Source organism: Scyliorhinus canicula, chromosome 4, assembly GCF_902713615.1.
Source record: "Scyliorhinus canicula chromosome 4, sScyCan1.1, whole genome shotgun sequence".
NCBI lineage: Eukaryota > Metazoa > Chordata > Chondrichthyes > Carcharhiniformes > Scyliorhinidae > Scyliorhinus > Scyliorhinus canicula.
Window position 1 is genome coordinate 203,465,413 of NC_052149.1, and position 13,490 is coordinate 203,478,902.

At 45.6% G+C, this 13,490-nt stretch overlaps 1 protein-coding gene across 3 annotated transcripts in view; it reads left to right on the plus strand.

Moving 5' to 3' along the window:
* The window catches only part of LOC119965323 (follistatin-related protein 5-like), a 709,947-nt gene that overhangs the window by 640,697 nt on the left and 55,760 nt on the right, over window positions 1-13,490 (plus strand). For all 3 annotated transcript variants that reach the window (XM_038795916.1, XM_038795915.1, XM_038795914.1), the window contains exons 7-8: window positions 1,128-1,294; window positions 4,095-4,215. In XM_038795916.1, coding sequence (XP_038651844.1) covers window positions 1,128-1,294; window positions 4,095-4,215 — 288 coding nt within the window. The remainder of the gene's footprint in view (window positions 1-1,127; window positions 1,295-4,094; window positions 4,216-13,490) is intronic.

Below are 13,490 nucleotides of genomic sequence, written 5' to 3' on the forward strand. Positions count from 1 at the left end.
ATGCATTGCAGGAACTCACCAAGGCTCCTTAGGCACCACATTCCAAACGCATGACTGTTACCATGTAGAAAGGGAAGGGCAACAGACACATGGAAACACCACCACCTGGAGGTTCCCCTCTAAGTCATTCACTGGTCTGACTTGGGAATATATCACCATTCCTTCACTCTCACTGATTCAAAATCCTGGGACTGCCTCTTTAACAGCACCGTGGTTGCACCTACACCACAAGGACTGCCGCAGTTCAAGAAGGCAGCACTACCACTTCTCAAGGGCATTCAGGGATGGGCAATAAATGCTGGCCAAGCCAGAGACACCAACATCCATAAATGATTTTTTTTTAAATAGAGTCTGATGATATGGTATTATCTCGGGGTATTGGGGTATGATGTGTCACAGTAAGATTCTAAACCTTGCTCTATTAATCTACTGAAGGTATTTTCTGCAACTTGTGCACTTAGGGTATTTTACCCTTGCCGTTTTAATTATGTTCCCGGAACATTATTTTAAGGACAAAATAAAATCCATTGAATGTGTTCTGAGACACTCAATATGTTGTGGCAGACAAACTTTGATTGACAGAAAAAAACATTGTACTTAGCTGTAAAGATTGACTGAAGGAGACATTGCAAGCAGGAGTGTGCACAGTACTTTGTGAACTTGATTTGTTCTTCCCATAAAGGACTGTCTCTGTTATGGTATTACTGGTATATCAAAAGTGGCATTTCATCTATCCATGCCAGACACCTTCAATTATTTAAAAGCAAAATACTGCGGACGCTGGAGATCTGAAATAAAAACAGAAAATACTGTATAAACTCAGCAGGTCTGGCAGCACCTGTGCTCTGAGTAACAGAGTAACAGAGTTAACGTTTTGAGTCCTTAAGGCCCCTCTACAGTATAATTTCTTCGTTTGTTGTTTAAATAAGTCTTTCCCAGTCTACTGTTCCTTCATCGCTGGAAAATTAAGATGGTTGAATTAGCTAACCACTTGTTAAGAAGTTCCAATGTGTGCCTAAAATCCTCCGAGTTGGATTTAAATGTAGATTGCTTGATGGCTTTGCAAACTAATTTGAGATTGTTAAAAGTGTTTGACTTAATGAGATATCAATGTTACCTTTTTCTAGAGGTTATTCAGCTGACTCTCTCTGAAGACAAGAAGATCAGTGTAACCACAGTAACGGTGGGACTGAGCGCCGTATTATCTTGTGCTATTCAGGGCACCCTGAGACCACCAATCATCTGGAAACACAATGGAATCATATTAAATTTCTTGGATCTAGAAGATATCAATGTACGTGACACATTGGGCTTGCCATGAAGTGGAACCCTTTGCCTTTTTTTACATAATGTGTTCATTTAAACTTTTGCCAATAATGTAAAACAGGTCACATGGAGTCGGCCGTCCACTGTCTATCTCTCCACAGTTTAATTTCCAATGAAGGCAGTGGAAATGCAAATTAAGTGTGATGTATAATGGATGAGTGATCTATTATTATCTGTTTCACCACATCCTCAAAAGATGGTTATCAAGTGAGTTCCCTGCCTTTTTTGCCCCCCTGACAAAGTTGAAAGTCCCGCCTAATGTTTCATTCTCTAATTCTATCATTCATCTCTTAATTGGCACAAATTTGCCTTGCATGTGCTTTCTTCAGTCACTGTGCATCAAAGCAAGCAATTATTATAAAATAGCTGCAAGGCTTTAAGGAATATTAATTTATTTGCCCAATGGCTGTACAAGTATTTTAGGACCATATCTCATATATATTTCTATGTTTCCACATCTAGAATAATAGGATCAGAGGCATGTAATTAAATCCCAGTTGTTCCACCCTCACTTCCCCTAAGCAGGTACTGCGGCGCACTGCTGGAGTACTATTTTTGCAACCACTCTAAACTCGTGGGTTTGCATGGTGAGTTTGCATCAGCATCTGCACTGGTGGAATTATTCTTTCCCAAGCTACCTCTATCATTAAAATGTTCAATGAGCAACATACTAGGATTTAAATTACCTCAACACGAACACGAGCAAAAAAAGGGAAAGTAGTGATGTAGACTTCCAGCCAGATATCTCTTAACTTTGAACGACTGCGCATTTTCATTCAGAGCGATCATTAATCAACAAGTCAGAAAATGTGAGTTGCGGTGATAAACAGCATACTTCTTGCACCATCTCACTCCAAAAAATAAGGCCATAGCTGACAACTGCAAGGTAGGCTGTCACGACGGCCCTGGGATGGCTGAATATATCATTCTTCCCTGTGCTGTATTTCCCTTCTTCCTTCATGTCCCCATCTTGCTGTTTTTTTCCAAAACTAATCTGGCCATGAGATTTCCAAATGTTTTCTTCTTGTTTTCCCCCATCATTATCAATTAATATTAAAATACCTGTTAGGGAAACAAAGGTAGTTTTGAGGGATTCATATTTGTATTGGTAAATATTAGTTTTAAGTGGGTTGAATTGAATGTTTCTGTGCCTGGAAGGGTAAAACCTATTCATCTGCACAAAGTTGTTGTACGTGTAGGGATTGGTTAAGCTCCATCTGCTTTTCTACTGTACTTAGAGAGGACTATGGCATGAAGAATAAATAAATAAACCAGCAGTGGTTGCTTAGCAACTGGAGTCTTGTAATGTAGAGAAGCGTTTAATTTTTATTTTAGCTAATTTGATGACAGTTGAAGATTGGTAGTGAGAAGGTAGGCAGTTCGCACAGCTCTGTTACAAGCAGTTGGTCTAGAAGTCTGGAGAGGAAACATCTCTCTCAACTTTTGTGAGAAGAAAAATCATACCATGCAGCAATGGTTAAGAAATCAAGTGTAGAGATCTGAAGAGTAGCTAGTTAAGGAAACTAGAAAAATGAAGGGAAGTTTCCAAGAAATCTGTGGTTAAAGGTACTATAACAGACCACTGTTCAGTAAAGATTGAGTAGAGAAGCATTTAGAAGGGTGACATGCCAAAAAGATATCTGAAGTGATTTTCAGGTTTGTGAGATTTTACTACAACCTGTGGAATGTGAGCTGAAATAACTATGGAAATTGGTGCCTGAATCTCAGAGTTTGTTTACAAGCAGTTGAGACAAATTAAACCTAAAATGGGTTGGTGGAAAATCCTGGACTGGATTCCCTGTGATAGCAGAATTATGGTGGCATGGTAGAACAGTGGTTAGCACTGTTGCTTCACAGCGTCAGGATCCCAGGTTTGATTCCCGGTTTGGATCACTGTTTGTGTGGAGTCTGCACGTTCTCCCTGTGTCTGCGTGGGTTTCCTCCGGGTGCTCCGGTTTCCTCCTACAAGTCCAGAAAGACATGCTGTTAGGTAATTTGAACATTCTGAATTCTCCCTCTGTACCCGAACAGGTGCCGGAATGTAGCGATGAGGAACTTTTCACAGTAACTTCATTGCAGTGTTAATGTAAGCCTACTAGTGACAATAAAGATTATTATTATTAAAAGTGTTATTTGGAAAATATGGTCTGGATTTTGGAACACAAATAGCTAAGGGACAGAATAATGTGTTTTTGGGAGTGTTGTTTGGAAACCCTCATGTGACAATCATCTGGGAGGTCTCTGCAGAGACATTCACAAACATTCACTTGGGGTTCAGAATGGAGATGTATTTGCCCACAGTCATCTTGTGTGTTTAAAAGGGACTTTGTGTTAACGAGACTATTGTAGCTTAAAATGTACTTCCGTGTTAATCCTAAAACTTGTGTGTAATTGTTAAACTAAAGGGGGGAGTAAAGGCGTATTGTATAATGATCCAATTTTTTCATGTTTAATAAATGTTTTTTCTTGTTTTTAAAACTAATAAGCAGTCCTGAGACTCGTCTTCTATGTGTTACTTTGTAAACAAAAAATAAAAGTTGCGGTCTTTTAATCAAGGGTTCCATTCTGAGATCTTCCCGTCCAGTTATAACATCAGCTGGGATTGTAACACACTTAATCAGTAAGACAATTCTCAGTGCATTAGGGCATTCTATTGATCAGAACTGCTGTATTTTTCTGAAGAGTATATTTCATCTTTGTGCTTATTTCATGCTTGGACTACCTGCTCCTCATTATAAAACTGTGCATTTTTTGGTTGATTTTTTCAGGATTTTGGGGATGATGGCTCTCTTTACATTACTAAAGTTACAACAATCCACATGGGGAATTACACCTGCCATGCTTTTGGCTACGATGAGCTCCTCCAGACCCACATCCTGCAGGTGAATGGTTAGTAAGTGTCTTACCTGATAGTCTTAGACAGTCTTCAAATACCACATAACATGCCATCTGATTATTTTCTAATCACAAATTAAGTTTTATAAATGCCTGGCTTAGCTGCTATGGCAACTTGACTATTCTGGTATTTATACTTCTTATCTCCCTTGGAATGGAACAAATATAATATAAATGACAAGATAATTGAGCAGAGTATGACAGAACTTGCGGGCAAAGTAGCATTGTGTTAATGATACACGCCATTATTAATGTGCAAATTGGCCGACTAATTCAGGGGATTAAGGAATTAATCGGTGGGAAACTCAAGAACTTGCTGGTTTTATTTGTCCTACTTTGTCTCGTTGTTTTGCAAAACAGACTATTCATCCCGAGTTTCCCCATTATTTTAAAAACTTGTTAGGTTCCCCCAATAATTACTCATTAGACTCACCATAGATTGAGAACTGTTTCAACAATGTGATCATTGTTAATGCAGTACCAGTCAAACTCTCTGAACAGAAAATTAAGCAATGTAAGATGTGGGATCTCATTTATTCAGGTGGTAAATTGTTGTTTTGAGTTTTGTTTACAGTGTGACTTTTAACATTTTTCCTTAATGTTCTTTTCCATCACTTTTGCCTGGGAACCCTCTCACTGGGGGGGGGGGGGGGGGGGGGGGGGGGGGGAGGAAGACTGCAGTGTAATTTGAACCCCCCATTTAGACCGCAGAGGACAAGGGGTTAAACTGCATGGAAGGTCAATTCCACTAGTCATGCACGTGTGACTGTCAGGGATTAATGTCAGGGTAGATGGCTGTGACAGATGAATAGATCGGTTAATCTTCAAACCTTGTGACCTGGGGGAATGAGGGTGCGCTCTAAGGATGAGTCTTCCATATGGAAGTGTGGCCCTTGTTGAACCAGTTGGAAGCATTGACCCTAAACATTGAAATCCAATGCTCTTTCTCAAATCTACATCAGATAGATTATACTCATATGAACCCCAATGAAAGGCCTGACGGTGAAGTCTTTCATCACTCACCCCATTCACGGTCATGACAGGGTGTCAACATCATTGACGTGCCCCGTGAGGAGAAAATGCTGGCCTAATGCATGCACTCAACTAACTTATCACCTAGCTCATGGGATGTTTTTTTGGGGGGGGTGGTGATTGGTGGTTAGATATTCCTGAGGCACTCCCTCTGGTCGACTCGCTTCATCCAGATGGAGTAGATAAGAACAACTATGGGGAAGCGGCTACTGTGTGGAAGGGGAGGGAGTGAAGCATAGTGGACAAGTGGTCACTGAAGGTTAAGCTGCAGACACATAGAGGGCTGAGTGTTGGGGCACTGTCAGGAATACTTATCGTTCAATATGATGTTCTCTTCCTATCAGTTTATGACGCTGCAGAATCAGGGAGCCAGTCAAGTTGGCTATCCTACTCATTGCTATTGAACAGCAGCAGTGTTATCAACATGCCACTGCACACGATCAGGACCAGCGCCCAGCAGGGGAGGCTGGGTCCGTGGCTCTTCCAGTGGAGACTTGTAGGAGACACTACCGGCTAAGGGTCTTCTGACGCCAAACATCCTCCAGATGTCAGAGCTGCGATGCCTGAGCCACTGCATCTGTCCTGGGGGACAGTGGACCACTGTCGCGATGTCATGCAGGAGCTGGCACCTCATGGCGTGGGAGGTCACTCATTGCCTGTACAAGTTTTTGATAATATTTTTATTAAAGTTTTAATATTTTATACAAAATAATACAAACAACCCTTAAACCAAACACAAACTCCAAAAAAGGCCCATAAATCCAAGAAGCAAGAACACCCTTATTCATCCCCCCCTCCTGCCATTTGTACCTCCGCCAACACCCCTTTAACAGCTAACAGGGACTAATTCTCCAAAATACAATATAAACAGCCGTCATCTCCTGTAGAACTCTTCACTCGACCCCCTCACGGTGTATTTAACCTTCCTGTGGTGCAAAAATTCCATTAAATCCCCTAATCATGCCAAAGCACTCAACGGCGTTGCTCACCACAAGCCCAACAGGATCTGCCTCCATGCCACCAACAAGGTGAAGACATGTGCCCCTACACCCATCCGCAGCTCCGGCACATCTGAAACACCAAAGAGAGCTGACAAAGGAAAGGGCTCCAGCTCAATATTTTGGATCGCCGACATGGTGCTAAAAAAAAGGACCGCCAAAAAACCACCAGCTTCGAACAGGACCAGAATATGTGTGATGTATGGGCTCTGTTGAACAGCGCTCACACCTATCCTACACCCTCTGAAAAAACCGACTCATCCTTGCCTTTGTGAGGTCTGCTCGAAACATGACCTTTCGCTGGATCGGACTCAGTCTCACACACGACAATGTGGTGTTCACCTCCTACGGCACCTCACTCCATGTCTCCTCCTCCAGTATTGGCCTAAATTCCTGTACCCATTTTGCATTTATCTCTTCCGTCAAACCCAACTCTTCGCCCACAATCTGCTCGTGGCCCTTAAAGCTACCGCTGCTCTGAACCATTGCAGCCCAGGTGATCTGTGTGGCATTTCCCAGTCAGCCACACAGAAGTGCTTAACAGAGAGGACAGATGTGCTATTTGCGAGGATTCACATGTACATCAACCTGGGCAGGACCAGATGGGCCATGGGTTTCACCAGCTTAGCAGGCATGCCCCAGGTGCAGGGTGTAATCGACTGCACCCATGTGGCCCTGCGGTCTCCATGGTGGCATGGGGTGCCTTTAATAAGCTGCAAGGGATACCATTCCTTAAGTGTTCAACTCGTTTGTGATCACACGATGCGCAAGTGTGTGCTCATTTCCCAGGGAACATCCATGATAGTTACAACTTGGGGGTGTCTCAGATCCCAGGCATCTTTCAGGGAGAGGATTGGCTGGAGGGATGGCTCCACGGGAACAGAGGTACCCACTCAGGAGATGGATGATGATGCCAGTGCCGAGGCCACAAACATCTGCAGAGCTCGTTATAACAAGGTTCATGTGTTAACATGCACGCTTGTCAAGCAAATGATTGGACTGCTGAAGAGGGACACTTACATAACAGTACAAGAACTCTATTACAATAGTGGCCTTTATCCACTTCTGCCCAGGTTCACTTGTGCCCACAAGGTGTCTTTAGTTTCTTATTTCTTCTCACCGTCCCGCTGCATCTCTGTGTATTGCCAATGCACAGCTTATGTTGAGGTGGTGTGCTGCCTTCCACACCCTGTTGCCTGAGATGACTGTCGTGGGCGTCTCCTGGGTGACCTGGGCCTTGACAGTCCAGGCTTACTTACAGGCAGCACGGGTGTTGCAGTGCTGCTATCCTCAGTGTATGGAGCTAGAGGTGTGTTGGTCACAGTGCAGAGGGTTTTGGATGGGCTGGACACTCCAAGCGACTCCTGGATGGAAGGCTCCGGGCTGCGTTTCTGCTGATCCTCTTCCCTTTGGGTGCCCAGGAGCCCCTGCGCTTCTTCATGGTATATTAGGAGCTTAGTTGGAATAAGATCCATAAGCCCCACCGTCATCTGATGCTGACACTCGTGAATTCTCACCAGTGCCTGCACCATGCAGTTGAAGCCCTGAACCATGGAGCTCATGCCCTCAGTCATAGAAGGCATGAGCGGGCATCACCGCCATGGAGTGCATGGCCTGCACCAACGTCTCCAATGGACACCACCCTCACAGTTTTGGCCTCATTGCATAGACGTAATGGTACCTTCTCCTCGAACGGAAGGCGATGGGACCCCTCCAGCTCCAGTAGCTCTGGGACAACCGTAACCAGGGGCTCATCATACATCAATGGCCAGAGGACAGCAGTGTCCTGGGCCCTGGCATCCCTCTGAGTGTTGGATCCCTTGGCCGGGACATCCCTGTCTATACCTCCTGTAGATCATCAGCAGCAAGATGCTCACCAGTGAGTGACCCAAAAGCCTGCCCACCAGTTATTCCCACGGAGGTGCAAGCGTTCGTGCAGATGGAGGGTGCGAGTGACAGATGTAACGCTTCTTTTTCTGGTCTCTGAAAAGCCTCTCTTGGAACTGCTCGGGTCTGTGGTGACCACTGGGTGCAAGGATGGCCTGGGCTGGTCTACTGATTGACCTGTAAGGGAAGGGACATGGCAATAGCGTTTCATGGAGGGGTAACTTACAGCAGAAAGGTTACTCACGTGAGGCTTGAACTAGGACTACATGTCTTGAGGGTTCTCACTTTTGTGTGCTGCCCCCACTTCACCCACTGGACAGATTTGGTTCTTCTCCTTGTGAGCCAACTCAAGGGTTCTTACCTCAAAGGGCATGAGGCATCTCAGCTCGAGCATGGCTCAGATTGGCTGCGCCTGCTCATGCCATTTAGGCAAAGAGACAGATGGTGACAGATGGTCCTGCCAGTTCAGATGATGATGAAGTCTGGCATGCGTGGGACTTGAGTGGGAACAGTGATATGAGGAGCAGATTAGCTACTAGGGACAATGGGAGTGGGGGGGAGGGGGGGTGTTGTTGAGGGAGAGGGCTGCATGATAGGTGTTGGGTGGCTGGGTGAGAGATGACCTTGGAGGTGTGAAGGGGTGCCGCTGGAAACTTGAAGACGCAGACTTAACTTGACCGCACAAAGGTCATTCATCTTCTTATGGCACTGTTATCCCATACTCTTCTGCAGCGGGCTGGTACGCACAAAGGCTGCCTCACAGATAGGTGTGGTGGACTTACTGAACGGACATCTGCAGGAATGCGGGTATATGAGGTCCCGCATCTGCTGCACAGCATCCAGGAGTTTGGTTAGGGCTCCCTCAGAGAATCTTGGCACCGGCTTCCTGGCAGCCATCCCCCGACTGTATCTGGAACAAGTTCTGGGGAAACATTTACAAGGAGCTCACCATTGATTGCAGAGACTAAGTTGTCTCGGGGCGAGCGAATCAATGGAAGCCCACCACAAACGCAGCATGATTTACATGATTTTTAAAAATATTTGTATAGGAGGCTCAATATTCCGTGAGATTCCCGGCTGCCAGTACTGGCAGGATTTGCACCAGGTTTCTCATCAGGAACCAACACTTTGTGAAATATGGTAAAAGTCCGCCCAACCATTCAGATTTGACTTTGCAACAGAGCCAGTCATAGTTGTTAGACATTCCAAATCACAACTCTCCAAGATGTCTGCACTCCGCTATTGTTCCACTATTGTTGGCTGTGCCTTCTATTCCTTGGGTCCCAAGCACTGAAATACCCTCCCTACTGGGCAGCACGGTAGCATTGTGGATAGCACAATTGCTTCACAGTTCCAGGGTCCCAGGTTCGATTCCGGCTTGGGTCACTGTCTGTGTGGAGTCTGCACATCCTCCCCGTGTGTGCGTGGGTTTCCTCCGGGTGCTCCGGTTTCCTCCCACAGTCCAAAGATGTGCAGGTTAGGTGGATTGGCCATGATAAATTGCCCTTAGTGTCCAAAATTGCCCTTAGTGTTGGGTGGGGTTACTGGGTTATGGGGATAGGGTGGAGCTGTTGACCTTGGCTAGGGTGCTCTTTCCAAGAGCCGGTGCAGACTCGATGGGCCGAATGGCCTCTTTCTGCACTGTAAATTCTATGATACACCACTCTGCCTCTCTACCTCTTTCTACTCCCCTCAGACATTCCTTAAGCCTACCTCTTTGACCAAGCATTGTGTCATCAGACGTAACACCTTCTTTGTCATACTTTGGACTGGATTATGCACTCCCTCGTCAGTGGGTTTGAAGATGAGGGATACATAAAATCCAGCAGGTGGTCTTTCTGCTGTATACTCAGCCACCCCTGCTCTGTCTGTGGTCAGGGAAGGGTCAAGTGGCTCTATCAGCCTTGGGTGGTACCATCAGATGGGTGGCCCATGCCATGCAGGACTCCTGGCAGCTTTAGCGGTATAGGGCAAGGGGACACACACCTCCTTTGCGAGCCTCCTTGGTCCATCTCCATCGGAGGAACGCCCCCTCTCCAAAGATCCTCCTCCTAAGCTTCTTGAACCTGATCCTGCTGCCCCCGCCCAACACCCATCCCTGAGGCCCTGGACCCTGAATTACGTGGGCTCCTGAGCATGGTAGGACTGCCTGCAGTCCAAGCTGTGGCTACAGAGCTGCTGAGTTTCCAATTGGCTGGCAGCTCTAAGGCTGGTCTGCTTCCAGAAAATGATGAGAATTCTGCTCCGAGCATTGAGTTGCTGCTCAGGATCGTGGTGGACTCCCCTACATCCTTTTAACTGGGGAGGGGTTGAGGACCACAGCACCCCTATTTGTAATTCTCTTTTGAAGTGCCTTGGCACATTTCAATACGTGAAAGGTGCCAAATAACTGTAAGATAAATGCTTTCCAAATTGGCTTTTGCTACTGGCTTATTGCATGAAATGTTAATGAACAATTAATCAGCTATTATATGGGTTCCAAGTCTTTGCTAATGCCCCAAGAGTGTTCAATTTAGTTTGCATCCCGGGCAAAGCTTCTTCATCCTGAATAATTTCCAGTTCAATAAGTAAGATTGAACTCCTACCACAGTTGAGGCAAATAGCTGAAACATATTTCAGGAAAGGCTGATAGATTTGGATCAGGGAAGATGCGAATCGTGGAGTATGAAACCAGCTTGAACTACTAAAACACCAGATAGTAACAGCTGTAGGCCATCTGGCACCTTGGGCCTGCTTCTCAATTCATGGCTGTCCTGTTTGTGTTTCGAGTTCCACATTCCGATCTACCCCTGATAACCTTTGATTCCCATGTCTAACAGGAATCTATCTATTACCTCCTTAAGATATTCAGTGACCCCCCACCACCACCACCACCATTTTCTGAGGCTGAGAGTTCCAAAGTTGCACAACACCCTGAGAGAGAACAATTTCCTCACTTCGGTCCTAAAAGGGCAACCCCTAATTTTAAAACGGTGACCTCTAGCTCTGGACTAACCCACAAGAAGAAACTACTTTTACCGTTCAACTTATCAAGACCATTCAGAATTTTATACACTTCAATCAAGTTACCCCTCACTCTTCTCAGTTCCAGTTGAAATCAGTCCAGCCTATCCTCATAAGACAACTCACTTATTCCAAGTATTTGCTTGGGTGAAATATCTGCATGGTTTTGTAATTTTATGTTACAATCTGGCTTGGTTCCGACAGAAAGCCTGGCTCTTACCCCTATTTTGAAATGTATTTAAGGACAAGCCACAAACATTTCGACGCCTGGGGATAATTTTAACCATTAGTTATCATCCTGACTGTATTTGATCAGGCCCACACTTAAAATTCCACACATTTTTGACTGGGAAAGCTGTTAAAGTATATCAATCCAATCCCATCCCATAGTTTCTTGTCTGGTTGGTTGAATTAAAATCTAATAGTTTTATTTGAAGCTTCCTAATTGCTACACTAGAAATTGTTAGGATCCGGCATGTGGTAATTGCCACGCAAACCAAATCCCAAAGGGAAACTTGGTCAGCTTCTCACAACTCTTTTCTTTTATTTTGACCGTGAGAAGATATGTGTACCGAAGTCAGAAGCCACAAATTCCAGGAACGCTTTTGGGGATTTAACATATTTATAACAAAATAAAAGAAGACTTAAACACACAAGATTACATTTACACAGGTAAAATTAGTCTTACAGAACACTCCCCCGAAATCCAAGTTTTCTACTTGGTTGGACTCACAAAGAAACAACCCTTTAGATAACAATCCCTCATGTTTAACTTGAAAAGTTCTGATAAAATTGCCACAAGAAAACCGACCATTGCTATCGGGAAGAATTTCTCATCTCCCACTCTGCTTTAAAACAGAACCCCACTTTATGAAAAAATAGACACTGGAAGGCTGCTCACTTTCTTAACAGCTCTTTCTCTCAGCACAGAGCAGCACTCCAGGAGGTTTATATGGTGACCCCAACACAGTTCCCAACCGGGTAGCAAGGTGGCACAGTGGTTAGCACTGCTGCCTCAGGGCGCTGAGGTCCCAGGTTTGATCCTGGCTCTGGGTCATTGTCCATGAGGAGTTTGTACATTCTCCCCGTGTTTGCGTGGGTTTCGCTCCCACAACCCAAAGATGTGCAAGCTAGGTCGACTGGTCACACTAAATTGCCCCTTAATTGTAAAAAATTAATTTGGTACTCCAAATTTTAAAAGAAACATAGCTCTCAACCTCTCCTTATATTGTTTTCCACTTCATCTTGATTTGATTGTCCTTAGCCCTCTTTGAAACACGCCTTTCTCAGAATATGAAAGATCTTGGGCGGGATCTTCCGTACCCGGCGGGGCAGGTGGTCCAGGCGGGTCATAGTGGCGTGAACCACTCCGGCGTCGGGCCGCCCCAAAGGTGCAGAATCCTCCACACCTTAAGGGGTTAGGCCCACCCCGGAGTGGTTTGCGCCTCACCGGCCGGCAGGATAGGGGCCTGGCGCCACACCAACTGGCACTGAAGGGCCTCAGCCGGCCAGCGCGAGTCGGAGCATGTGCGGGAGCACCAGCGCGTGCTGGCATCATCCCCGCGCAAGCGTGGGAGGGTTAATCTCAGCATCGGCCATCGCGGAGGACCACAACAGCCGATGCGCAGTAATAGAGTGCCCCCACGGCACAAGCCCGCCCGCGAACCGGTGGGCCCCGACCGCGGGCCAGGCCACCGTGGGGGCACCTCCTGGGGCTAAATGACCCCCTCGACCCCCCCAGGAACCCTGGAGCCCGCCCACGCCACCAGGTCCCGCCAGTAAGGGACCTACTCTGATTTATGCTGGCGGGACCGGCTACAGGCGGGCGGGACTTCGGCCCATCGCCATTCTCCAAGGCGGGCAGCGTGACTCACGCCGGGCCAGTTTTTGGGGGGCGGGAGAATTGGAAGGACGGTGGGAGCAGGATTCACGCCGACCCCCGCCGATTCTTCCACCCTGTGGGGGGGTCGGAGAATCCCGCCCCTTGTATGTTCTCTCTACTGCCCCACTTTCAGCTAAAATAACATTTATCCATTTATGACCTTTTCCATTCTGTAAACCCCCTTTTACTTACCTTTGAAATTTAACAAATGAACATAGCAAATTTACTTCATCTCCTAATGCAAATTTCTATCCGGGTCTTATTTACTTGTAGAAAATTCAACTTATTTAATTCAAATGCACGTCTTTCACATCTTTCACATTGACAACACTTTGATATCCTAAACCTTGTGGCCCAACTGTCTTCAGTTTAATTAAAATAGTCACACACAGACAAACAAGCCTGCTTCACATAATAACACAATAAACCCCAAAAATATTTAAAAATAATACCATCTTTCTTTACAA